The 27,184-nt window shown below is 29.7% G+C and overlaps 5 protein-coding genes and 1 long non-coding RNA gene across 7 annotated transcripts; 2 read left to right on the top strand and 4 right to left on the bottom strand.

The window, feature by feature from the left end:
• LOC145193334 (transmembrane prolyl 4-hydroxylase-like) lies at positions 1 to 6,067 on the top strand. The gene is made up of 10 exons (XM_080070793.2): positions 1 to 475; positions 783 to 864; positions 952 to 1,077; positions 1,229 to 1,302; positions 3,518 to 3,579; positions 3,706 to 3,906; positions 4,110 to 4,295; positions 4,432 to 4,522; positions 4,789 to 4,924; positions 5,714 to 6,067. The coding sequence occupies exons 1-10, from the start codon at positions 257 to 259 to the stop codon at positions 5,860 to 5,862; spliced, it is 1,326 nt and encodes a 441-aa protein (XP_079926919.2). The 5' UTR covers positions 1 to 256; the 3' UTR covers positions 5,863 to 6,067.
• LOC145193335 (uncharacterized) lies at positions 1,311 to 2,700 on the bottom strand. Its single transcript, XM_080070794.2, has 2 exons — positions 2,561 to 2,700; positions 1,311 to 2,439 (listed from the first exon to the last, which is right to left on the bottom strand). Exon 2 carries the CDS (start codon positions 2,426 to 2,428, stop codon positions 1,526 to 1,528), a length of 903 nt encoding a protein of 300 aa, XP_079926920.2. The 5' UTR covers positions 2,429 to 2,439; positions 2,561 to 2,700; the 3' UTR covers positions 1,311 to 1,525.
• Positions 6,068 to 6,243: 176 nt separating the features above from the next.
• Positions 6,244 to 7,014, bottom strand: LOC149882567 (uncharacterized). The gene is made up of 2 exons (XM_090065763.1): positions 6,461 to 7,014; positions 6,244 to 6,342 (listed from the first exon to the last, which is right to left on the bottom strand). The coding sequence occupies exon 1, from the start codon at positions 6,880 to 6,882 to the stop codon at positions 6,553 to 6,555; it is 330 nt and encodes a 109-aa protein (XP_089921889.1). The 5' UTR covers positions 6,883 to 7,014; the 3' UTR covers positions 6,244 to 6,342; positions 6,461 to 6,552.
• Positions 7,015 to 7,285: 271 nt separating this feature from the next.
• On the bottom strand, positions 7,286 to 13,167 carry LOC145193333 (excitatory amino acid transporter 1-like). The gene is made up of 6 exons (XM_090065761.1): positions 13,010 to 13,167; positions 10,312 to 10,560; positions 9,935 to 10,086; positions 8,652 to 9,485; positions 8,147 to 8,551; positions 7,286 to 8,020 (listed from the first exon to the last, which is right to left on the bottom strand). Exons 2-6 carry the CDS (start codon positions 10,434 to 10,436, stop codon positions 7,926 to 7,928), a joined length of 1,611 nt encoding a protein of 536 aa, XP_089921887.1. The 5' UTR covers positions 10,437 to 10,560; positions 13,010 to 13,167; the 3' UTR covers positions 7,286 to 7,925.
• A 447-nt stretch (positions 13,168 to 13,614) lies between these two features.
• On the top strand, positions 13,615 to 27,143 carry LOC145193250 (uncharacterized). 2 transcript variants are annotated; one of them, XM_090065760.1, is made up of 3 exons: positions 20,061 to 20,947; positions 24,648 to 24,806; positions 25,465 to 27,143. In XM_090065760.1, exon 3 carries the CDS (start codon positions 25,502 to 25,504, stop codon positions 26,336 to 26,338), a length of 837 nt encoding a protein of 278 aa, XP_089921886.1. In that variant the 5' UTR covers positions 20,061 to 20,947; positions 24,648 to 24,806; positions 25,465 to 25,501; the 3' UTR covers positions 26,339 to 27,143. The 2 variants fall into 2 exon arrangements, with proteins under 2 accessions (XP_089921885.1, XP_089921886.1); XM_090065759.1 differs by lacking the exons at positions 20,061 to 20,947; positions 24,648 to 24,806 and adding an exon at positions 13,615 to 13,750 and having other exon boundaries at positions 25,465 to 26,480.
• LOC149882566 (uncharacterized) lies at positions 20,523 to 24,582 on the bottom strand. Its single transcript, XR_016444710.1, has 3 exons — positions 24,434 to 24,582; positions 21,672 to 21,736; positions 20,523 to 20,934 (listed from the first exon to the last, which is right to left on the bottom strand). It is a non-coding gene; the product is annotated as an uncharacterized LOC149882566 (long non-coding RNA).
• Positions 27,144 to 27,184: the final 41 nt, after the last annotated feature.

The raw sequence follows: 27,184 nt of genomic DNA, 5'->3' as shown, positions 1-27,184 counted from the left end.
AAATATTTTTGGTAGAAAGAAATGACGTTTATGTTAGCTATTTACATGTAGTGTCTTTGTTTGTTTTTTTTAAAAAAATCGTGCCTTTTTTTTTAAAAAAAAAAGATTTCAAAATAATGTCCCAAATATTAATATAAACACTATTGCGCTGCATTAAGCTAATAGAACAATTACAATCATTAAGTTCACACTACTTTTACGAGTTAATCTTAAAAGTTATTATGTTTGCATTTCTCATTTAGTTTAAAGGAATTCTATGAATCCTCATTTGTTATCCGTTTTATTATGGGTTGTTACCTCTGCTACCTGTAATAAATATACAAACGAACAGCACTGCTCGAAAGACCAACTAGGAAATTCAGTTTGTGAAAAACCGAACGAGTTTGAGGAAGATGAAGATGATGAACCGTTATTTTATGAGAAGGAGGATAAGTTAGCTGGAAGGCAACCTTTGTTTAAATGGGATCCTGTCCACGTAAGCGTTTAACATATTATTTTCTCTAAAATATTTTAATGTAATATACTAGGCAATGCAGTATATTAGGTAAAATAATATACAGAGCATAAATGTAAATAAAGTAATATCTATTAGTCAAATATAAAGCCAAGAGTAAATCATGAAAAATTGTAGTTACCACATAAAGTTAAAATTACTCATTAATGAGTTATATATGAATTATTGCTCATTTATGAGTTATATATGAATTATTGTTACATGCAAATTATAAGTCACAATAATTCATATACAACTCATAAATATTACTTGAATACTTTTGGTTTAGAAAGGGTATGAACGAGAAATCGACTTAGGTAGAGGGGAAATAGTAAAGATGGTCACTCAAGCTATTAAACCTACTATATTCAGTAAGTATTTATTCACTTCGTTAAACTATTTTTGATAGCAAGACAATAATAGTACAGTTTACATCGAAATTCTTTTTCCTTTTCTAGCTATAGATAACTTTTTAACAATGGAAGAATGCGATTACATAGTCGACAAAGCACTTCACTTTGGTCTTTCTAGCAGCGGCCTTCACGTGGACGAGAAGATGAAGTTATCCAAAGAATATACCTACGGTATAATTTCTAATTCATTTAAAGTTTGGACAGAGTTTTTTTAATATTTCCTTTTCATTTCTCGCATTAGCATTTTAAGCAACCGCTATAATTTTCTTATAATTACCCTGTTACAATGAGACATGTTAACCTTAGAATTTTCCTCTGTAAGGGCATGCTACTAATTCATTTGGAAGCTGGATACAATGGGACCTAAATGCAGATGGGGTGGTGTCGAAAGAAGAGGTAAATTATTTATTTATTTTTTTTTTACTTTAAAATGATAAAAAGTACAAAAAAGGTTACAAAGACGGAATAAAAAAATACAATTAAAAAAGTTAATCACAAGTTGGCTGCCATCTTAAAAATAAATGTGACATTTGAACATTTACTACAAATGGTTCTGACGGAAAGAAGACATTTTAAAGTAAGATTTTAAAAAAAACCTATAAAATACATCAGCCATTTTTTAAGTGCGGACTGCTCCTTGTTTAACATCGTAACCAATGGTTTCGTATGACGCTTTCTTTGAGCTGCGAGTAACTATAATGGCGATTCTCGCGACCAACAAGAGACAGGAGAGAATAAGTAGAACAAGATTGAAGACGGCTACAGGCGTGTTCTTCCCCCACACACCGATATGAATACCAGTAAATGCCCAGATCAACACAATGTAAGGTGTAAATGTGAACTCTGTGTAGGCGGTGAATACAAAATTTTCTAAGATAAACCACGCTAAAATCAAAACAGTTAATATTGAAAGACCGACTAGAGAAGCAGTTTGTGACGCAACTTCGAGCTCGTATCGGAAAAGAATTCCTGTGTTAAGAAGAGAGGCAACTGTGGTCCAAGTTCCATAGAATAAAAGGCCATTTTGAACGAGATATCTTTGGCACCAGATATCCAGTTTGCTTTCAGACAAGTCGTTATGAGTCGATGTGTACTCATAAAAATCAGTTAGCGCAAAGTACAACGTGAGATCCAAGAAGATTTGAGCCATCACTAGGACTACGAAAGTACCAATCACTGACATGATGGACCACAAAAACAACCATATTGTGAGGAAAATGATTGCAATGTTAAATGAAGCAAAAAACTTGACTGACAAAATTTTTGTCGCGTTATTATTACGAAAGATTGTACTAATAGCGTAGATTATCCACAATAGTTGGTAAACATAAATAACTCCCCAAATACTAAATGTACTCTTTACTGGAGTGATCTCTAGAGGGAATTGATTTGAAACATTACCAGCACTCCTAGGAAAAAGACTGTTTTCTCCAGTGCTAGCAAGTCCGTTGAAGATGAGATGAATGACAAAAATCACTGTAGTTACTGTAATAGCAACTATTTGCTTCGTTCGTTTTGCCATGTCTAGTTTAGCTAAAAGAAAAAGAATTTCGTATGTATGAATTAGCAGTTGAAATTTATAATTTTTTTATACAAGATATACACACGCATATATTTCAAAGCTTTAGAAGAGTTCTCAACAAAAAAAGCTTACTTGCAGAACTATTCTAAATTATACGCAGCTGTTCTTTTCAAGTCAACGCGTTCTTTTCTAGAAAAGTGTCAAGAAAAACTTACACGTCTACGAATTTAAATTAAACTGCATAATATAAATAAACGCGCCTATCATCCAAATGTTCTCCGCCTTTTTTTTCCATGTCCGACACCGTGTTACTTCGCAGATTACTCAAGTCGCACATTACAGGAGGGTGGTTTTCAGTAAGCGATTTTAAAAGCTGATTATTATCAAGTGGTGAATGATAAAATTTCATTAGCAATCCTGCTTCGATTTTGACATTTCTGAATTAAAAAAAAATTATTTAATCCGATCGTTAAGATCCATCCGGGGATTTTATTTATCTTATTCTTATTCATATAAGTGTTGTTAAAATTCTGGTTTGCAATTATTTTGTCTGTTAGTAGTAATATCCGTTGATAAATAGTCTTTATTTTTGATAACATTTATCTTCTTTCTGTTCATAAACCAGTGTCAATATCAATATTAGATGTGTATGTTGTCAATCCCGCAAGCGTTTAACAGATTATTTTAATAAACGGCTTTTGACTTAGCTAACCTAATAAAGACTGGACCTAATAAACACTGAACAACTGTTGTCTTTACACTTAATTGTCGTTTAACATTGTAAAATGAAGAAAAAAAAAAAAAATTTAATTTAATAAAGCTAAAAATAAGAATTGAAAAAGGCATACAAACATCCCTTTAGGAAAATATAGGAACTGTTTATAAAAATAGACTTGTTTACGAAGTTTTTTAAGCAATACGCCAGTTAACAAAATATTTCCAAGGTTTTAAAACATTAATTGTTCGAAATAAACGGAAAAAATGTCCAGTTTAAATCTGATACATTTATTATCTTTCATTTATTAAAGACTTATTTAGCTATTTTCTTATATTTAATGCGCACACCAAATAGTTAACTTTCTAATTCAGGTCATTCTAATGGCACAACGGCAACTAAAATTGTATTTAAATGCAACAGATGTCGATGAAATGTAAGTAACTACTCAGAAGAATTTTTAAAGATACTGAAATGAGATGTTGAAATAAAACTAGGACAACAAAAAACAACATCAACAACAAAAACGGACCGTAAAAATAACAATATCCATTTCGTTCAGCTTCGCAGTTCTAAAGATGAGCGAGCTCGATGATGGTTTAATTACAATAGAAGAATTCGATCGAATGAACACTGCAGGCATCGCTGAATATATGAAAGACTTAAGAGAACAGCACCCAAGATTCCGAGACCGATTCAGCGAACAAATCTGGTTGAAGCAAGGCAGTATGGCTGACAATGTAATGAAAAGATTAAGAGAGAAGTGAGTTTCAAAGAAAAGATATTTTGTTTAAGTTTAAAACTTTTAGAGATTTTTATAGGAAATAATATTCTCAAACAAAACCAAAACCTGATTAAAACAGTCTTGTGCCTTTTTTAGGCTGGCTTAAAAGCAAACAAAGTTAAAGCTATATAAATGTCTATTTCAACAGGCAATTCTAAAATTTTTTATGTAAATATTGTTAGAGTGACCAAATTAACGAATCTTCCTGCATACATCATAGCTGGTGGAGAACCGCTACAGGTTGTCAGATATCAACCCTTCGGTCATTATCACGCCCATTTTGATGCACAATCTCGTTCGGAATATCCAACATATCCTTGTTGTCATATAGACTTAGCTTCACAGCCTTTCAACTGCCGACTTTGCAGGTTTTGTTTTCTTGTATTTAATAGTAAATTTTCAAAGATGATACGTCAGTTTAAAAAAAAGAAAAAAAAAGTGGAGATTTGTAAATCGAGTCATAAATGAGGCAAAAAGTAAGAGAATTATTTTTTTTTCTTACAGATTTATAACAGTTCTGTACTATTTAAATGACGTAGAAGAAGGTGGAGAAACAGCCTTCCCTGTTGCAGATGTTGAAAATTATGACCATGAAGTGAGCATTTTTTGTATTCGTTTATTTCATATATGTTTTTTTATATGTATTTGCTTCAACTTACATTCCAATCTTCAATCTTATCTTTCTGTAAAATGGAAAATATTTTTGAGCGAAATTAAAGATGGAACTGTTTTGGGTTGATCGTTCCGCGTTGGCTCTTTTCTTTGTCAATGTTTTAATGCTCAAAGCTTATTCAGAAATTTAATCAAAATATATTTTTTTTTTTTTTAACGATTCTTTGCAATATTTAATATTACTGTTAGGAATTCAAGAAACGTAAGAAAGGAGATCTTTACAATTTAAGCGAGCATTGCTATAATGCATCTCTTGTTGTGAAGTCGAAGAAAGGTAGAGCGGTATTCTGGTACAACCATCATCTAGATAATGATGGCTGGTTAGGTGAGACTATTTTAGTGATTTCTTTTTCTATAGTGTTTATAATCTTTAAAAGTAAGTGTTTAAAATATAAATTTAGATGTAAATATAAATTTTAGATATAAATGAAGTGTAAATAAAATGTAAAACTATGTAATACTTTATCACCAGTAGTGCAACGAAAGGGGGAGTAAATTTTTATTAACTGAAAAACTCTAAAGTTTGGTGATAAAAAAAAAAAACCTAAGAAATATTCGTCAAATCTAAAAACATGAATTTCGGTTAAATTCTCTGATGACGATTGTTGCTTATAACGATCAGTAGCTTTCTTGAATAATTTATCACCGGGTCACCGTTATCACGGGTCACCGTAAAACGTTTTAAAAAACACCTAAACTTGTAATGAAGTAATGAAGTAATTGACAAGTAGTTCTTAAACGCCAAGAATATTTATTAGTAAAGTTTTTAGTATTTTTTCTTTTTTAAAAACACCTAAAAAAATAGTGAGGGAAGAATAATGAATGTATGAGGGTGAGGAGCGCATAAACCTATTTCTTTAAAGTAAACCGGTTTGCAAGGCGTGGGGGTTAATTGTGGCAGAAAGCCCACCCTATGACTCCTAAGATTCTCCTAACTACACCCCTAACTTTCAATATATATTTAAAGAAAAGAAAATGAGAGGCTTCCCCTCCCCTCAACAAAAATACTGGTTGTACCAAAAAAATATTTATAATGCAATAAACTATAATTATAACTATAATTATAAATAATAAAATAATAATAATAAAATAATAATAAACTATAATTTTTTAGGTGAAATGGATTGGTATTCTTTACATGGTGGATGCGACATTCGCAAAGGAATAAAATGGATTGCAAATAATTGGATTGTTGGTCCGCCACGAGACGTTGCTCATTTGGATAGCTTATATTACTTAATGGAAACGCCAGAGGCCCATTAACGATTTCTAGAACTTATTATTAGAGTACTCAAAACCAATAATAGTCAAATTTGAATACAATTTCTACATATTTTTTTAAGGGTTTTTTTCTGCACAAGAAGAAAACTTCAGTATATCTATTTCACATATATTTGTTGCAAGTTATTTTATTGTTATTTAAATACTCATAGAAAATATAATAAACAAAGCACCCAACAAGTAAAAAGTGTGTTAAAATAAGAATTCAAGCGCTTTATAAAACAGTTGAAAAAATAAAGTTTTTCTTTATCAAATTCACAGTATCTGAAATGTTAACAGATATAATTTTTAAAATATCATATTGATGGTTTAAGAGACTTGAAAAATACTTAGTACATTGTGGAACTCAGAAAATGGAAGTGACGAAAATAAAGAATTTCCATACCCATTCACAGATTTTACCGTCAACCGGAAATTGAATTCGCAATACTGGATATGTGTTTTATGCGCGCGTATGCGAATCTATTTGAGTACAATAAAACCATAACAAGAAAATAATTTATACCGTTCTCACTAATATTATAAGGTTTTTAATTCATTTTAATGATTTACCTCGTGTATACAAACAACAAGTTCATACCTTTAAAATTGGATGGACGTGGTCATTCCACTTGTATCAGCCACCTGCTTTAAAATACTGGATTGAGCTCAGATGCTTACATGTTTAACCTTCTAAACAAGGACAGTATACCCTACTATCTCAGCAGATGTAGATGGTTTTGGATCTATCTCAGAGGTGTCTGTTTCCTCTGAAGATACTTCTGTTTCACTTGAAGATGAAATCTGCAGCTCAGACTGATAACTCTGGTCATAATCTGCTCCAGACATTCTTACTCTTGCCTGTTGAGATCTTTGAGCAGAATAAATGTATCTTTCATCTTTCTTCCTAATGTAAATTTTCCTGCAACTTCTTTGATCATTTATGAAAATGATATCTTCTGCCTTGTCTTCCTGAGATCTTTTCTTATCTTTCTCTAATATTTGTATCACATCACTGAGCATAACATCAAAAAGTACAGCAAAAATATTATAAGGTCAAAAATATTATAAGGTTTTTTTTTTTATTACTTAATTATTGACTTATTTACAATTTTTTACATATATAAATATTTTTTTTATTTCATCGTATTTTATTAACATTTCTTTAATACGTCAAATAATGGTTCATTTTTAAACACACACGCCAAAAAAACATTGTTCATTTTAAAAATAAAATTGCAAAAGAATTATCTTTAGATAGCTGAAATGGTTTATATACATCTTACAATTGCATTTCAAATTTCACTAAGCGTTGTCACTAAAATAAATAAATTCTAAATGAAAAGTTCGACCGGCTTTGGCTCAGATTTTTTATAATCTTCTAAAAAAATCTTTTTTCAGCTGTACACGTAAATTATAAAGAGAATTTGTTCGGTTCTTTGTTTTATTTAGTTACCAACTTTCATCCTGATACATTCTCAAAAAATTTAAAAAACTATTAGGAAATTACGTCATATAAAGCGTCATTTACATTTACAACAGAATTCAAAGAAAAAAACTCCGCTCGTCTCCAGGACTGGCAATATAATAGTTTTTACCACAAAAATTACAATAAATAATTAAAATGTAGTATAAAAACGCGGCCTTATTTCCAAAGCGACTGATATACAATTTTATAATATTCACAATCAATATGTTTGCAGATCCTATTTTGTCAAAAACTAATGTCAGCATTTTTAGTAAAATATGATGCTTTAAAATAATTTAGGAGCAAGACTACTTTGTTTATTTCGAATGAAATGTTGCTAGAATGTTTATTTCGAATGAAAGATCAAAATGTCTCAAACATTTTGTATTGAACATAAGATGTTATACAAAGATTTATTTCATTGCTAGATTAAGCTTAATTTAGAAAAAAAAAAAAATAGAGATCTGCGAACTATTGAAAAAGTAACTAATAATATACCTAGAAAAAGATGTTGGGAATTGGTATAATAAATTATTTCGTTGTGAACTATGTACAAAATAAATTCTATACAAAAAATCGTATATGATTTCAGTTAAGCTTACACCGTCTCACTTCGACCGTTTGGATATTCGGGCAATTCACGCAAATCATCACGTGACAAATGTGCCACAATACCTGCGCCGAAAGCGTCTCCTACAATATTTAAACAACACTATATATAATCACAGTACAAAAACTTTAAAAAATTGCAGCCTTAAAAAAAAAGATGGGAATTGTTCAAAATAAGCATGAAATTTGAATGGAGTCAAACGTTTATACCTAAAACATTAACTGTTGTCCTCAGCCTGTCCAAAAACCAATCAACAGCAAATATTAGTGTTACAGAGTCTTCAGGCAGACCTAGAGTTTGAAGGACAACCATCATAGTGACGAGACCTGCTTGTGGAATTCCAGCAGCTCCAATTGAAGCTAAGGTAGCGGTCACACTCACAGCTGTATATTGTCCAATGCTTAGTTCTAGTCCAGCAGCCTGCGCAATAAAAATGGCAGCAACAGCTTCGTAAAGTGCAGTACCATCCATGTTCACTGTTGCACCTACCGGCAGGACGAACCGCGTCACTCTTTTATCTATCTTGTTATTTTCTTCAAGGCATTTAAAAGTTACAGGTAATGTCGCTGAACTAGAACTTGTTCCGAATGCCGTAATTAATGCTTGCAGCACTCCTACAAATAAAAAACTTGGCTATTTATTAAACTATTAAAATTAGGTTTACCATCTTCATTTTAATGATTTACCTCGTGTATACAAACAACAAGTTCATACCTTTTACAAATGTGAGGGGATTCTTTCGAGTCATGATTAGATATATTGATGGAAGTACGAGAAATGAGTGAATAGTTAATCCAATTATAACAGTAGCCATATACATGCCTAAACTTTCAAATGTTTGGCCGATATTATCCATTTCTGAAAATTTAACAGCAACCAAGCTCCAAATACCGATTGGTGAATACCACATTGCGACTGTAACAAGTTGCATAACAACATCGTTTAATGTTGTCATCCATGAAATAAAAGCCTCTGCCTTGGTTTCCATATTCCCTAACACAATACCAACAGCAATAGAAAAAACAACGAGACCGAGAATGTTTGTTCCTCCGCCTAAAGTAGTACCCCCAGCAACTTTAACTTCTCTCCATGTTTCATAGAATGTTACGTTGCTGCCGTTTACTTCTTTTGTTTGAAACTCGTAAATGCTTCTCAGATAATCAGTAACGTTTCTTGGTGCAGAAAAATTTACCTCGTGCTTTCTGTAGTCAACTTTTAATACTTTAACATTGGTAGACATCTGTTGAAAAGTCGCTTGAACAAGGTTTTCAGGGAAACAGTTTCGAATTAAGTCAAGAAAGGAGTCTAACGCGCGAACGTCTTTATTGCTTTTTCCAGCTGAACTAGCAACCCCGTTACCAGGTTTAATTAAAGCCACAAGAACAATCCCTAAGAACACGGCAAGTAACGTTGTAACCATATAGTAGATAATGGCTCGTCTACCAAGTTTTCCAGATGCTTTGTGGTCTAGATCAGCTAATCCAATAATAAGGCTGGAAACAATTAGTGGGAGAATTAGCATTTTTAGCATTCGCATTAAGACTTCACCTTAAAAGTAATAGAATGAATTTTAACAATGCATCTTCGAGTTAAAATTAAAGTTTTTTTAACTATTATTTTGTTTTTGAATCTTCTTTGAAAAATATTTTAATAAATATGAATATAATATTATTATTTGCTAAACATGGAGCTTTCAGAGCCTTCCAAAAAATGATAAGTATTTTTAAAATTTCTTTTTTTAATAAAAATTCTTTTTTTGGTTTTAACAATAAGTTACTAAAAATAAACAGGATATACTAAAATAAATGTGTTATTTATTCTGCTTTTGTTAGAAAACCAGCCCATAAAAAACTTGAATTTATAATTTGTAGAGTAATGTAGCAGATTACGTGTAGATAGGCTCGATGTCTAGAACAAAAAGCTTCGATTTTTTTGATGACGTCACAAAGTCAGAAATGTTATTTTAAAAGCAATCTTAACTAAAACACTTCACGAACCTGGGAAACCTAACAATGTAAGAAGTGTCGACTTTGTAGGCTGTTCGAGATTTTGAATTGATTTATTACATGTGAGTCCAACCAAAAAACCCAATAATACGCCCATAATGATAAAAATCATTAGTTTGTCACGTCTCCAGACCTTCACATACCTAAAAAAAATTTTAACTTAAGAGGGAATACTATTTTCTTAGCTTTTAAATATTTGCTCTAAAATATTTTTTTGCCAATATGTAATTGTAGTATTAAACCTAAATCTTATTTCAAGTACAGATCAAAATGCGTTAGGAAAAAAATTCTCTTATAAAGGATTTTTTTTGTAAATTTCTCTTAATTTAGTTTTTATTTAGTTCAGATTGAAGTCAAACAAAACTTACCATTTGAGGTCGATATACTGCTCGCTGTTGCTGCGGTCTATATCTTTACAAATACTTCCCGGAGGCGTAGGCTCGTTAAGCCTAATCGTTTCACCTGCACTTAGCAATCCGTGACTTGAAGGCATTTCCCAGATTGTGTTTTAGAAAGAGCTCCCAAAAATAGACTTTCCGGAACTACTTTACCCAGAAGTTTTTAACGCAGATTTATTGCACAGAAGGTGGCGATTTTCAACAATATCACATGGACAGCTGAAAAATAAACAAACTATAAACAACTATAAAAAAAGATTTTTATGTTTAGAACGTTCTAAGATATAATGCATATAAAAATATATTCGATCGTTTCTTTCCGTTTAAAAGTTAGTGGACAAAAATTTTATTTAAACTAGACACATTTTAGCAGACTTTATATGTCGAAAATAAATCGTTTGCTTGACGAAGAGAGGACTGAATTACGTTTATAACATTTCAATGAACAAACTAAATTGCATTTATAACGTTTCAATGAAACTACATTTAAAATCTATGCTCAGGTTTTTATCAAATTTCAAATCAAATCTTTCTCGGATCAGGCAAAGAAATGTCTGGACTTTTTAATTTAAATATATTTTCTAACTAAATATTTTTCTTCGTTAAACCAAGAGGATTATTTCAAAAAGTGGTTAATTTTACCGGGAAAAAAGGCGAACCTTTAAACAAAATAATTCAAATAAACGAAACTTGAAGTTGCAATTACTTCCATAAATATCACGAATAAAAATCGTATTAAATATTTCTTTTTCTTAAATTTCTAGTTCTTTCGGTCAGAAGAGGTTGCAGTTCATACACTTGAAAAATTGATGAAAATTGGTGGTTTCCAATCTAAATTGTTTAAAAAAACCGTAAAAATACATAAGTGTTTAACTACATAACAGAATTGAGTTCAAATCACAGCAACCTCTGTTCGATAGACGTCCTTAGCTGAAAAAACCGTTCACTTTGCAACATGACAATTTCTGGTCATTCTGTCAAATTCAACCATTTTCTTAAAACGTAGCACTCTATTGTTTTTTGAGTTACGAGTCATTATTATTATGTTTATATGCAGTGGGCTCAAAGATAAATTGTTCACCTTAAACTGTAACCTATTGATAAATGAACAACATTAATCAGTGTGTTCATCAGCTTACTTCTACTCGATGTTTACTGACGCTCCTCATCTCTCAAATTTATTCTCTCTCATACCCAACCTTACTCTAACTTTGTTCTACATAAAAACCACATCTGCCAGTCCATTTTTTAAAACCTTCTTGCGAAATCCACGAAAAATTAATGACAAAAAACCAAAAAAAACCAAAAAAAAACCAAAAAAAAACAAAAAAAACAGAGCGTCTTTCGTTTAAAAGTAGTTTTGATCTGGTGCAGATATCTTGGTTGACAGAACTTTATTAGAACGTGTATAACACCTTTATGTAAACGGCGTTTCGTTCAATTCCAGCTCTTCCGTCAACTCGATTGAAAAATAATAAAGATGATTTAAACATTTTTACTTCATCTTTTTGTGATTTAATTTATAGAGTTAATTAATAGAACCTAAAAATAAAGTAATAAAAAAAAAAAAGATAAAACAATAAATTACCTAAAGTAAATGCATAAAAATAAAGTTGATTTAACAGACCGTAACAAAAACGTTTTTTGACATTTACTTAGTTCGAAATTAGAAAGGATTTTTAAAAAGATATATAATTGACAAAGATAGTTGCAGGTACGTGGCATTGTTGGTGAGTACAACTATATCGTATGATCTTTGCACTATTAAATGACGCTTGTTAAAAATGAGTCAATCCGAAGAGAATTTTCTATTATACGTTTGGTATGACTTTTATCAAAAAGATGCAGTTTTTTTTTTTTTGCAAAATTCTCATTATGTAAAATTTCGTTAATCAAATATGAAATTTTAGAAAAATATTTTCTAAATAATACAATCTAATATATAAACCTATTTGTTAAAAAATGTTTCATAAAAATGACAAACCAAAAACCATTTCTTGGCATTAAATTGTTTAATGTTACCCTCTGAGATGATTTTTAAATAGCGTACAATTTTATTAGTTGAGCAGTTTTTGTTTCACGCAGGTGAAACGAAAAAAAAAAAAAAAAAAAAAAAAATTAAACTCGGTCTGTTTTCCGAAAAACTTTTTTTGTATATTCTCTTTTGCGTGTGAAACTTTTCGAAATCCTCTGTTTGGAAGTTATAAACATGAAACAATATGCATCTTTTGGTTTTCGAATTCAAGTTTTTAAAAGATCTATAAAGACTTTACAGTTTCTATAAGGTTAAATGTGGTAATTTAAAAGGAAAAACGTTGAAGTATTCAAGAATATCATTATAAAAACCTTTCATAGCGACAGTTAAGCACAACAAACATGGATCCGGTTTTTTCTATGGATAAAGTTTGAACTGATTTTTAAAACAATTCGGACTCAATCATTCGTGAAAAACTCTTCTTTTTTGTACTTTCTTGATTCGGTTTGATAAATTTACATTATTAATCGAATAATTTTATAAATAAAATCTGATTTCTAAATAATTCGAATGATTTCAAATTCGAATATCGTAAACAAAAAGTTGGCATTATAAATTTATATTCATCAAAAAAATTGTATTTTATTTTAAGGAAGTTAATCGCGACATTCATATTGTTAAAAATTTTCTTACCTTAGAACTTTATCAGCTATCTTCAGTCTAAAGTTAAGTTAAATGTGTATTTAAATTTTTTTTTCAGCCTTCATATAGGTTATTCTTCACTAAGGACGCGAATTTAAATTTTAGATTTTTATAGCGTTCTTTCATATCAGAAGTCTCAATGAAATCGTAAAAATAAATTATGAATGAAGTTCATTAAAGACACAACAACTTCGTTCAAATGTATAGTTATAAGAGATGGGATTGAAACTTGTTGAGAGTATGGTAGCTAACTTTAAAAGTTAAAACTGATGTTTTAGCATGAAATGAGTCAGCTCAAATACGAGAAAGCAATATGCCCCAGGGAGTTATAAAATAGTTTAAATCGTGAACAAGTTTCAAAACGAATGTTACTGAAATCCAAATAAGCCAGCTATAATTTATTGATTTTTTACGCTTGGGAAAATTATTTATATTTAAAAAATGCCTTGTTTTACAATTTAATTCTTAAAAAATCTTTCATAAAATATTAATTTTTTTTCTTTTGGAAATGCGAGTCTTGTGATTTATGACGTCTCAACACACCTCCAGTTTGCTCCTGCCCTTTTTCTGTTAATTAAAAGATTTCTTACCGCGAAATTTCTTCATTTTTTGTATGGATGTCATAAAAGGAAAAAGAATTGTTTATTTGAGATTTTTTAAAATATCAAATGTGAAATTTTTTGGAAATAAACGTGAACAATCTTTTATTGGACATCCCACAGAAAATAAAACGTGAGTAAGAAAATTTAGTTGCATTAAGGTAAAAAAAAAAAAAAAAAAAAAAAAAAACCTTTAATGATAAATAGTAAATAAAGTGGTTTTAAACATTTTTAAAAATTGTTTTTTTCCAACTTTACAATCAAATGTTTTCAAAAATTTGCATATTTTTTAAATCCTGTAAGTTCTATTTAACTACATCGTGGATAAATTTATGTTTTGATCAAAAACGAGTTCAGAACTCGATTTTCGTTCCCAAGTCTTTGAGGTTTTGGATTGAAACTCGTTAATATAAGAGCAAGCAGTTCACGAAAATGTTAAGAATAAAGAAATTATATTTCTTCTCTTTCTCTCATTCAAAGCAGTTAAAGTTTTCTTGTCTCAAAAAAAAAAATTTTTAAACTATTCAATTTTTCGATAAATTTTAAATCAAATTATTGGCTGAGATCATGGCACCAAAAATAAAAAAATAAAATAGAATAAAATAAAGAGGGAGGGAGCCATACCACGCTAAAAAAAACCTATCTGTTACGGGAGTTTTCACCTCAGTAATAACTGAGCTTTCTTTCATTATTACTTTTTTAGATTACTTTTACTGATTTTTTTTTTTTGCTAATATCATTTTGCAATAAATATTAACAAGTTCAACAAACCGTTAAATTATGTAACAAACCCGTTTCCGTGTCGCTAAATCACGAAGTGCGCTAAAGATAAGACAAAAAAACCTCGTGCAGAAAATAACGTTCAGGCGAACTATTGACTGTGTTGATTAGTAACCCACCGAAGTAAACAAAAAATAAACTTTAACAAGAATCACCCTGATTCTTCATAACTTTATTTGATCCATTTTAAAGAAACAGGGCTATCCAACTACTCGACCGTTGGTCAATTTTGTCAAATTCGTCGAGTGGTTTTCAAAAAATTAAACTATTGTGTTTTAAAGATGCCTAATTTTTAAAATAAGATTTCATGAAAATTAAGTTTGAACTATATTTTAAATAAGGGAGACGTAGCAAGTTACACAGCGCCATTTAATGGAATTTTTGTCTTTTATTCCCGAATATTTTTACATCATATAGCCATTATGACGTCTGCTGTAAAGGAGAATAATAAATTAAAAATTGCAAAAGTTATTTATAATAAATTTTTTTTCGAAATAAAGTTCTAAGTTGCGTTTTGAAATTTTTTTCGGTTTTATTATGAATTAAAAAGTATTTGAAAACACTAAAATTATGAGAAGTAAAAAAAAACAACCTTTTTCTAACATAAAAGATTTAAGATCATGATGTCTACCGGGTGACATTGTTGTAAGTTAAACCACAGTAAAACTGTGAGTTTGATTGATTTTACGCACTTTTCTGGTTATTTTTTTGTTATTTATAACAAATTCTTATTACAATAATGGACGAAATTATATATATAAAAAAGTTGTTTACATAGAGTTCGAATTAATTTTCTTATAATATTAAATATAACTTTTTATGCAGAAGTTTCCAGTAATTTTCTCTTAAAGTTTATTCCTGAGGTTAAAGATTTATGTGAAACAACTCAAGCTATAGACTAATCAATAATTTTTTTCTTAGGACTTTGCAAGGTTTACGTTTTTATAGTGTTGTGTTACAACTTGCCCTGTTCACTATTAAAACTTGCTGAGGAGCATGATCAACAGCATTTTTTTATTTTTCATTTTATTTTCACTATCGCAGGACAACTAAGTCTTATGCATGGCCGCCGAGAGAAATTTCGGGCCCCGGGGAAGTTTTCTTAAGGGGCCCTCATTATGATCAATTGCATACTCAGGACCAAAAGAAGCGTGCTCTGGTCATTGTAAATGAAAAATAAAAGTTAATTAAATCCTTTAAAAGTCAAAACTATTTACATATTTTAAAAATTACTTTAAAAAATTGTTTGTACACACACGGGGCCCCGGGAATCTTCCCCGTCCACCCCCCCTCTCTCGGCGGCCATGGTCTTATGTTATAACTATCAATAATAGATTAATGCGTAATTAAGATCTATTTTATTACCCTGAAAAATTTTCTAAAAAAATCAAAATTGTTAGAAATATAGTTTTTTAAATTGTGTTGCAGCTCGCTCCCCGGTCTTCCCTACTGTCAATCAGCTATAAGGTAAGTATGGGTATTAAGGCCCGGCGGGTAATAAGGCCCACTAATCCAAAGTTAGGGAAAAAATAAATTGTGAAACTTTTTTTCAACATTAAAATATTAGAGTTATCTTGTTTTATCACTAGCAGCAAAAAAAAAATCAGCATTTCTTTACCGCGCATTCGACAAAGGTGGGCCTTAATACCCATACTTACCTTATACTGAAAGAAAAAAAAGAGTTTTTATGGAAAGATGTTCAGAAAAATACCTTTTTGAAGATGACGATGGAAAAATAAAACAACTAAATACGCAGATCCCTAACACATTACTCCGTAGTAACACGAATTCGACTTATTTGTAAATGCAGGATACAATATATAAGGTCTGATCATAACTTTAATTACAATAAATCTTCTATTTGTCAATTTTTAAATATTTGTAAATGCACATAGTTAATATGCCATAATATACACTATAATATATATCATAATGTTTATGATTATACATCTGCTATATAGCATATAGTGAAATGTACTAAATATTGTATCCAATACTGAGAACTTTTTAAGCATTCTTAATGTAGAAAAAAATGTTTTATAGTAGGCAACTTTAAGATGTTTATACGTAGCAATAAGTGGGATGGAAGGGAAGCTTTGTAAATAAATTCAAATAAATTTGGATCATCGTAAAGATTTTATGAAGAGAACTTTTGATGCCAAAAAACATCACAAAAAAAAAAAAACCTAGCAATTTTAATACACGTTTAAAAAGCTTAACTTAGTTGAATGCTTAAAAACTAACCGAAGTGGAAACAGAGCAACTTTACTATAAGCTTCCGATAGCCTGTCTTCAAGATATAGCCTGGCAAAACAGATGCTGCTCAAGCAATATAAAAACTGTGTCTTGCAGACATGTAATAAACAGAAACGCCTTTTGCGAGCATAAAAAAGACCGAAAAATTTGTTGAAATTTACTCGTGATAGTAAATGAACCTTACCCACTTAACGAGAAAAACGTTCTCGCGAAAAAGCAAGACAGGTTTGCTTAATTGTATAGTAATTTTGTCAGTTTATTTTCTCGTTATATAAATCAACATCGACACTTGTAAAAAGCAATCATTTGATTAGGAAGTTTTTCAATTATTGTCTAAAGCAGAAATGCAATTGTTAACACTTCAAGACCATTCTGGTATTGAAAATTCTACCTCTGATAGTGGTTAATAGGAAAGGCAACTCTCATTTAGTTAAACAGTAAATTTTATTATTATATATAGTTATACAATTTGTAAATTTAATTTACGCATTGTTAAAAATTTTTTTGAATTTACACATTTTATAACTATGTAAGGTATAACATAACTATATAAAGTGTTAAATAATAGGTTAATAGGTTTCTTTTGCGCTATTTTTAAATTACTGTTATAAAAAAAGAATAAGATTACAAAGAATTACAATAACAAAAGACCTAAAAACTTCAAGCGGTTTACGAATAAGGCTGATAATTATAAAATATATCAATAATCTTGTATGCCGGTAGCATGCAGCCATATAAAGCAAAGATTCAATAGCCATTTTATCAAATACATAAGCGCTTTCCCTATAATGATTAAATCTGCATAACACACTTTAACTGACACTATAGGGTACGCCAAGTTTACATGCATAGTATCAGTTTTAAAAGCTCTTTCTTTAAAAAAATGTGAGGAGGGAGAAAAGATAAAAATAGAGAAAAGATAAAGTACAAACAGAATACATACAGAGTACATACACAGACTTATTCATCCAGCCACATAAATAAACGTTAACACGATAAAGCGTAATGAAGAAAATTAAAAAGAAGCGATTAGGAAAAGACGTACACGCAGAGACTTATTTACCTGTCAAGTAAATTAATGATGAACAGATATAGCAACGAAACAAATAATAATCGAGAGCTATAGAAGCTCAAAAATAGAGTTACGAAGGTCTTCTGAAATAAACAGAAAGGAGTAAGAAGAAGGACTTCTCATGAAATGAAGAAGCATAAAAGGGCTTCTTGAATAAACGAAAAAGAGAAGTCAGAGTTTTTAAGAAAGATTTTTAAGAAGAATTTTTAGAGGAATTTTTATTATCGAAGAACTTGAAATTGTTGATAAAACAGAAGAAGTAAAAAAGTAAATAGAAGTCAGAAGAAAAATTGATTGAAGAAAAGTAAGCAGGAGTTTCGCTTTTTTTAATTAAAAAAAAAAAAAAAAAAAAAAAGAAGATAGATATTTGTTTAAAGCTAGAAGAGCTAAAAAGGAGTTGAGTTCAAAGATGGTTTTTAAGATCGAACACCGCAAGCAGAGTAAGAGAGTATTACTTGTATTTATATAAACCTAATGAACAAAAAAGTGCTGACCAATACAAACTAATAGAACGTTTGTTGAGTTTATTGTATAAATAGAATATACTGAGGACAGCAAACACAACCTTACCCTTTTAGATTAAACCTTGCCCATTCCTAACCAAAATATCCACAAACCTTGCCCATTCCTAACCAAAATATCCACAAACCTTGCCCTTTCCTAACCAAGTAATCCCCAGACCATCATCCTCGATCCAAACCTTCCAAATACCCCTTCCACATAACCGCAGACTTACACCTCCCTAAATACCTAATTCCTTATATCATCATACAAACAAAACATGAACCAATCATGACATCATCATCATGACAAAGCATGAACCATATATAATATCAATTTAATCATTTATTTTAACAAAAGAAACGCCGCCCCTTACAATAATAAAACAGAAAAACCCAGGCTCGAGTCTTGGTTTTGATAGAGATGGCTCTGTAACTTTAAAAAATTACTCACGGTAAATCATCTCCAATGAGGTGAAATATACTTTGAGTTCTGCAAATTAGTCGTAACTTCAGACGGTTTTCAAATGCCTCTTATTTGATTATTTATATATTTGCTATTTTCGGTATTGTAAATTTTAATCTTAGATTAAATCTTTAGCCAACTTTTGTTATTGTTGTTATATAACGATAAGATAGATGGTGTTTAATCATTTAAGAGATTCTAATCAGGATTAGGTACAGTTAACAAAGCTTTTGGCACCATGGTTGTCGAAAGAGGGGTAGGGGTGGGGGAAGGGCTGGTAGGTATTTTGTCCTGCGATTCATGCTGCGTAAGGGTCTACCAATTAAAGCAATTAAAAAAAAAATTATTTTTTTTTACAAAACTTTTGATGATTACTTTGTATGCTTTTGTACAAAAGTGAATTTTTATAAACCTTTTCTTTGTCACACGCAAAAAAACAAAGTTTAAAAAAGACTGTTTTTCAGAGGGGGTGACGACCGGAAAGCTACCTTGCTCTTTGCAACATGCCCTAGACTCCACAGAGAGTAAATTGTCCAGACCTTACTCATCTTCTTGAGAGGCCTGTTTGGCACTTATAGTTTGATATATCTTTAGTTGGACCCTTCCTTTGAACAGCAAGCATTTTTCTCAACGTTTCAGTAAAGTTTAAAATTGAAAGAAAAGCAAGGTTTCAAGTCATCCAAACAAATAACCTGATCTAACGAAAGATAACAAACGTATATTTTGTCGAAAATGATTTTGTTTTAAAGCTATTTACCAATTTTAAAAACAATTGTTTTTTTTACTGAAAATTTAGGAAAGTGGATGCTACATCCCTTTTTAAAAGGATAAAGACAGTTTAAAAAATGTACTTTTATTAACCATGGTAACAAAATTTAAATAAATAAAGTAGTCTAAGTGCCATTATTTAAATGTAACCAATCAGAATTATATTTTTTGCCATTGGTTAGACAGCGCTTTTATCTTTAATTAACAAAAAATTTAATTAACTGCTTTTCTAATAGACAATCATTTCAAAACATTCGAACGTCCGAATTTTTAACGTCTTTTTTATTTTTGTGCCAATAAAACTATTGAAAATCAAAGTTTTTTTTAAGTCCTATACATTTGATTTAAACGTCTGTTAAACAAAATTAGAGAAGCTTTGATGAACTTGAACAACTGTTCAAATTCATTACGCCAAATGATGACTTCAAAACGAGGAAAAATTGAAAGAGGAAAAAAATTTGAAAACAAAAAAAACAAAACAAGAAAACAACAACAAAAAAAAAAACCGATAAAAGTGTTTGCACAACATACCTTCTTCCTAAAGATATATTCAGAATAAAACATTTTCTGTATTCAAGCATATTCTTATATATGATATATTTCAATCTTATTTAAGAAGGGTACAAGGTAACTAAAAGATAACTAAAAGACCATGTACAAGATAACTAAAAAAAAAGTTTCTGTCAATGGCAGGACAGTTAGAGTGTTAAATTTTGAGGTAAAATTTTTTATAAATATACATAGTTAAGAAAAAGACGACGAGTTAAGAATAGTTATAAAAAAATAATTCCCTTTTATTCAATTTTTTTTTTTGCGGCAACCAATTGATAATGGAAACTTTCTATGAGACCTGTGTTAGATACAACTGACAAACACCATATTAAACACCTGAAAAAAAATCATGAGTACCATGGATATTAAGCTAAGTTTTTTATATCCATGATACTCTTGAATCTTATCGCTGCATATAATTAAGTGTGAGCCGACTTTTAAAGAATATAATAGTTAGAAAATCCTATTGTTTGCAAGAATTTACATAAACGCACACAAATAAAAAAATGAATATTTTGTTGCAATCTATAATAATCGACGGCCCGTCATTTATACAAAACCTTTCTAACCGTTACATTTCTAACCGTTACATTTCTAATCGTCTTTCGTTTTGTATTTCAGATAGCACATATAGCTGGCCACTGTTACTATTGCACTTTCTAATTTATTTTGACAGCCCGCAATAAGTGCTCTTTAGAGTTGCACTATTACGTTAGTTTTTTAGTGATGAACAATTTGAAAGATTTCACCAGGACATCAAAGTAATGCATGGACGATACCGAGGAAGATGAGATATCAAAATGATGTCAGACTAATGTTGGAATTTAAAGCGCCATGTATCTGATTCCCAACATTCAAGAAAAAATATTTCTGAGAAGTTTTTCATCAGTTTTGGTTGAACAGTTTTGATCGCCATTTATCATCTAAAAGAAAAAGGTATTCTAAAAAATGAAAACTATAATAAAAAAGTAATAGCACATTACGATCCAAGGACACATTCTGAGTTTCTAATTTCTAAAATACAAATTTTAGAAATATATATAACAAAATTACAAATTTTTCTTGCGCGATATTTAACTTAAACATTTTTTTTTACTCATCATTAAGAGAGGTCTGGATTCAAATGGAACCTAGGGAGAAAAAGGACGGTGAAATGTGTCCATTATTCCATATTCACAATACAATTTTCAAAGTTAAATTAATCTATTTAATTAGAAGTACTCAGCTGAAACTTCTTTTACATGAGTTTTTTTAAACTATAAAATCCCTAAAAATCGTTGTTTTTGTAAAAATTTTCATTTTTGACTGCACATTATGTGTAATTTTTAGAAGTTAAACATTAATCCAATATAATATATATTACTGTTGAAAGCATTAAGATTTAGAAAAGTTAATCAACCCAATAAACTATTTAGTTATTAAAATAACTTACAGAAAATTAATATTTCATTTCTTAGAAAGTTATTTTGTAAATATTTAATACAAATAAATATTTAATATATGTTAAGCTATTATGCAATAAAAACTATAAATCCTATTTGTTAAGAGGCTCATGTTTTTGTGATGTTTATAAACAATTAAAAAATGAAAAATGCATTGGAAATACAAACATTATTCAAAATTCAATCTAAAAATTTATTTAAAAAAAAGTAAAAGATACCTATACATTATGAATCTCTTGGTAAAAATGGTGCATTACTTCATCAATATCTTTAAGAACTGAGCCTTGTAAAAAAAAAAGGCTTTTTAATTTACTTTCAATCTAAAAAAACTTTCAGATAGAAACTGAAAATGTTATAATTAACTTATAACTAAACAAATTAAATTAGTTTGTAACAGGAAAATTATATATATGTGCATATATATGCATATATATATGCATATATACATATATACACATACATACATACATACATACATACATACATACATACATACATACATACATACATACATACATACATACATACATACATGCATACATGCATACATGTATATGTGAGGTACTACAAGTTTTTTTCTGAAATCTTGTATACTAAATTATGTTAAACTTGATTTGTTTCAAATGACTGATTGTAGAAGTTTTTAGTTTATTTGTTATCATTTATTGTTTATAAATAATAGAAAATAAAAATGTCAACGCTTACTTAAAAGTATAAGATACTACATTTAAAGTTTTTGAAGAGTACTGGGTTTAAAACAAATTATTCACCTGAATCTTATTGCTCACATCAAATAATTTTATTATCCACTTTTTTCCTTAATGAAAACAGTCCAAGTTAAAAAGTAGCAATCCAAGTTAAAGCAGCAATTACAGTCAAAAGACTCAAATGAATATTCTTTAGAGGGCTGTGCACTTTTCCATATTATTAAGATTCTTTAACTACCCGACATTGAGGATTGCTTGCATTTTTAAAAGATCACTTTTAAAAAATAGTCAATAAAACGTGAGATCATCATTAAGATGAAGTTAGCCATTCACATTATTAAAATTGCTACCATGAAACTCAGTGTATTTTCCAGAAAAGAAAAACACAACCTTTCTTGCATAGTCAAAAAAAGGTGAGTCAAAATCTCTTTTTTTTTTAAATTTCCGAACTATCAAGGCAACAAAAAATTCTCTAACATAATTCTCATTAACACACTTCTTAGAACAATTGTGCCAATATTTAGCAGGCATTAATAAGATTCACTTTTCAACCTTAATCAATGGGCAAAGTTGGATTGCAAAACTACCAGAAACTTTCATTTTTAAGAAAAAAATTTGAAATATATTTTAGTTGTGTCTGTGATATACATGTCTCTAGGATATTTCCTTGAGAAGTTCAAAAGAGATATTACAACTCCAAGCCATACTATGAGCATATTCTCTAAAAAAAATTCTTGAATAAATATAGTGAGAGGTAATTGATCAAACTTCTTATTTTATTCTCATTTCTTGTACAATAGGACTTTCATAAGCCCACATTCCACATACGTATAACTTTTCAAATTTCACATATTGCTTATTGTTTTTGATGCACCTTTGTTAAATGTTTCTATTAGTGGATTACACACATATTCTTTAACAACTACATTATATTTTCTACTCCAAAATACTATGCCACCATGCTGAAATTTTTTATAATATTTAAGAAGCCAACCATATTTTTCACTAATAGAAGATAGTTCATTTTTGATTCTACATAAAATAGGCTATTGAACCTACACACTTGTTATCAATAATGACTGTTGTAGGAGTTTGAAGCAACATAATTTTATCTTTTAGTAAGTGATGCTCTTCTGCTACCAAAATATCTAATACTTTCTTTCATAAATTAAATAAACTATAGATAAATTGTACAACAATGCCTTACTGACCATGCTGCTAATAACTGGTGCAAGCTCAGTATTATTAATTCCAAACTTTTTTGTTTTGAGTTAAATACAATTTTATCATCATTATCTATTGTTGATAATGATTAATTTTTGTTCAATTTTCATTATGATATATATATATATATATATATATATATATATATATATATATATATATATATATATATATATATATATATAACATTTAATAATAGTAGGTCCTTAAATATAAAATTATATTTTCTTAAACCATGAAGAACTTCTCAAGTATTTTTAAAGAGATCCTCTTGTAAACAGATACTTTCACTCACTGCACACTAATCTTGATAAAAACAAGATTAAACACTTGTTGAATATGAAATAGTTATAAAAAAGAATAATTTAAAAAATTAAAAAAGAATAACTTCCCAGCTGAATTTTCTTTATTTAATTGAACTTGCATTCAAAACCAACTTTAAGCTTCTTATTCATAAAATATTTCTGTCAATACAATTACATTATTTTAACATTACTTGAATAATCAATTTTGAAACTACGTTTCATGCAAATATCAACGTTAAAACAACATAAGTATACCAACCGAATAATTATAAGAAAAAATACTTACTTACAAGTCATTTAGCTTAGGAACTTTTTATCTTAGAATTAAGAACTTTTTATCCAAATTGTACTTGAAAAATGAAAGATACATGACATTTTTTTTTTAAAAAAAAAGTTTAATATATTAAAGATACTAACTTTGCTCCAATACTTTAACTACGAGTTTAACAAGATGTATTTCAATTAAATCGATGAGTAAAAAGGAGATGAGGTTTCAGATAAAACTTTTTTTTTACTCAGCAACTTATTTAAGACCGCACAGTTTTAAAATAGTGAGGTATCTTTCAAAAGATTTGCATAAATATGTATGAAAATATTGACTTTATATTTTTGGATTCGTTTCTTTTTTTAAACATTTTAAAATGAACGAAATTAGCACTTCACAATTAGCATTTTAGCAAGTGCGAATTTTTTTGCTGCAAAACGAAATAACGATATGTAGCGTTAAATAAATGATTGACTTACTGGTAGCCATAGTGAAAACAAAATTTAATAAGTAATTATATCAAACCAATACAAATATCAGTAGAACGCATTTCATTTTTCATCTGATTTGATTTAGGAATTATAGAATAGCCTCTATTGATTTAAATTTTATTTATGAAAAACAAACTTTCATTAAAAGCTCTCACTTGCTAAGTAAATAAGACACATGATTGCTTACGTAATTTTAATTTAGAAAGTAAAGCCTAACCAACATTAAAAAAGGTTATTCCACGCGGATTTTCTAGTTCGTTTACTGAAAGCACCATTTTCAGACATTACTGTCTGTGGAAAGATTGCAAGTTTATTGTGTTAGGAATACAAGTGCAGAGTGCTTGCAAAGTAAATCTACAAAGTAAGCATAGTAGCGTCCTCTAAATACCACCACTATTTTATTTGTTTATTTAGCAATCCTGGAGTAGCTTTATTTGTTGGCTGTCTACGAGTTTCGAGTAGACCATATCGAAACTATTTTCAATGGTGATATGTTCTTCAGTTTATCCTATTACGTTATACTTGACTTTATCTGACGTGGTAGCAAGTTAGTTGTGCTAGGAATTTTTTATAGTTTGGTTTACTCAATCATTCTCTTGTCTATAAACACCTGATACCTATCAGTTGTTTGGCGAATTGAAATATATTGAATTTCAGTCGTTGTAATCGTCTTTTCGTAGTGTTATTTTTTCACTTTAAAACATTTTTTCTGCATTAAGTAAGTCCACCATTTATGTCTATTCTTGGTAAAAGTAATTCAAAAAGTGAATTCATATTTGCACTTGTTTTTTCATTTATCAAAGTTACTTTTTACAAGAACATTCTTAGGAATGCATTTTATCGTTTATCATTTGATAATTTTTTTTAATTGTTAATTTTATTTACAAAACTAGTTCATCTTCATTTTCGATTCAAAAACATTAAGGAAGTATTTCTCATTCTAAGCACATTCATTTCTGTCGTATAGAAGAATCCAACTGAGTTTTTCAATAACACATTATATATATTGTTTACTCTAGATTCTCGCCCTCTTCGTTGATTGTTCACTTGTTTACTATGCCTACTAAGGTTTATGTCGGTAACCTTCCTGACAACTGTAATCCAGATAATTTGCGTGGGTTGTTTGGTCCTTATGGTGAAATTAATGAATTAACTGTAATCAAAAACTTTGCTTTTGTCCATTTTGCAAAGGAAGAAGATGCTAATAATGCAGTTCAAGACTTACACAAATCAAAAATGTTAGGTCAGCAGATCACAGTAGAAATTTCCAAAAGTAAAGGTAGAGTGAGGGAAAATGAGAGACCTAATGGTGATGCACGGGACAATCACAGGGAGAATAGGCGTGATAGACGTGATGATCGTCGTGATAGGGGTGTCAGGCGAGGGCCACATTCCAATGTAGGAATGAATGCTCCTCTAGGTGGAATACTTGGGGCTGCACCAGTTGATCCAAATATTCTTGGTGGATTAGGTATTTTTTCAGCTGTTAATACCTTAGCTGCTGCAGCAGCAGCTGAGCAGCAAAACAGACAGCAAGAATTAAATAGGCAAGACCTTCAAAGAATTAACGCCCAGAGCCAGCAACCTGACCCTGATGTACGTGTAAGAAGAGAAGTTGTACATTCTCGAGAAGTACCAAATGCCGGAAAGTTAGGACTTACTGATGGTTATGTTATTTATGAGAGATATTACGTTGATTCTACTCATCCATTACTAAAAGGTCTTCCTATTCCAGAATTGCCTCGTATGACTGATACTTATGTCAGTGCTCGTGATAGTTTTCGATCAAACCAAAGAGATGTTTATGATGATTTCCGTGATCGCAGCCCAGTTAATAATCGTCGAGATGACTATGACCGTGAAAGAGATCGACCTCGAGAATATGGTTATTAAAACTGAAATGTAATTTCCATTTGTTGATTTCTGTGCTTTTATCGTCTTGAAATATGTCAATTTTATGTATATAAATCGTTAAGATAACCAGCCTAAATGTCTTTTTAGAATGAAAAAAAAGTTGATTTAGGATTTGTTTTTATGAATTTTGTATTACTATAAGATCTTCATTCTGTTTTCACAAGATGCTTAAATCAAGATTCTTAAATCATGGATGAATTTCTATTTCATCATTGAAAAAGACTCAAAAAAAGTTTGTCGTTTTTTACAATTCTAAATAATCACAGGTTTAATATCAGCCAACCATTATTTTCCGACAGACGCTCTAGTTATTAACTATTTTAATTCTTTTTGAATATTGGAAATTGAGCATATAATAATTCTTTTAAAGTTAAATGATGATTCATCGCCAATTCTATTTTCTTACAGACTTAAACTGAAATCGTGGATTGCACGGCATTATTGGTAACAAGTAAATATTTAGTCGAATAAAAAGAATGAAGTTCGTTAATTTAAAATCTGCATATTTTTGAAATATGTTTTCTTCGTATTTATGATATATACAGTCAGTTGATAGTATGCATGTCATATATCATATACATGACATATTCAGTCATTTGATTTTTTACATTTAGTTTAGTATAAAAAGTTAAATTGGCTGCAATAATATTTTTAACTAGAGTATCTAAGTTAGAATTTTCTCTTTTAAAACTATTTTTTTTTTATTTAAAAGAAGCTTTCCCTCAAATATATGAGTTTTGTAAATTTGAAATATCAGCAAAAATTCGTTCCTCAAAAAAGAAAACGCGTCATAATTTTTCTAGGCGTCACGCAACGGAATTTGAT

This window comes from Hydra viridissima, unplaced genomic scaffold (genome assembly GCF_058129835.1).
Source record: "Hydra viridissima isolate aposymbiotic clone 2 unplaced genomic scaffold, HvirCarnegie_v1 scaffold_10, whole genome shotgun sequence".
Classification (NCBI taxonomy): domain Eukaryota; kingdom Metazoa; phylum Cnidaria; class Hydrozoa; order Anthoathecata; family Hydridae; genus Hydra; species Hydra viridissima.
This window is presented reverse-complemented; position numbering and strand designations above follow the sequence as displayed.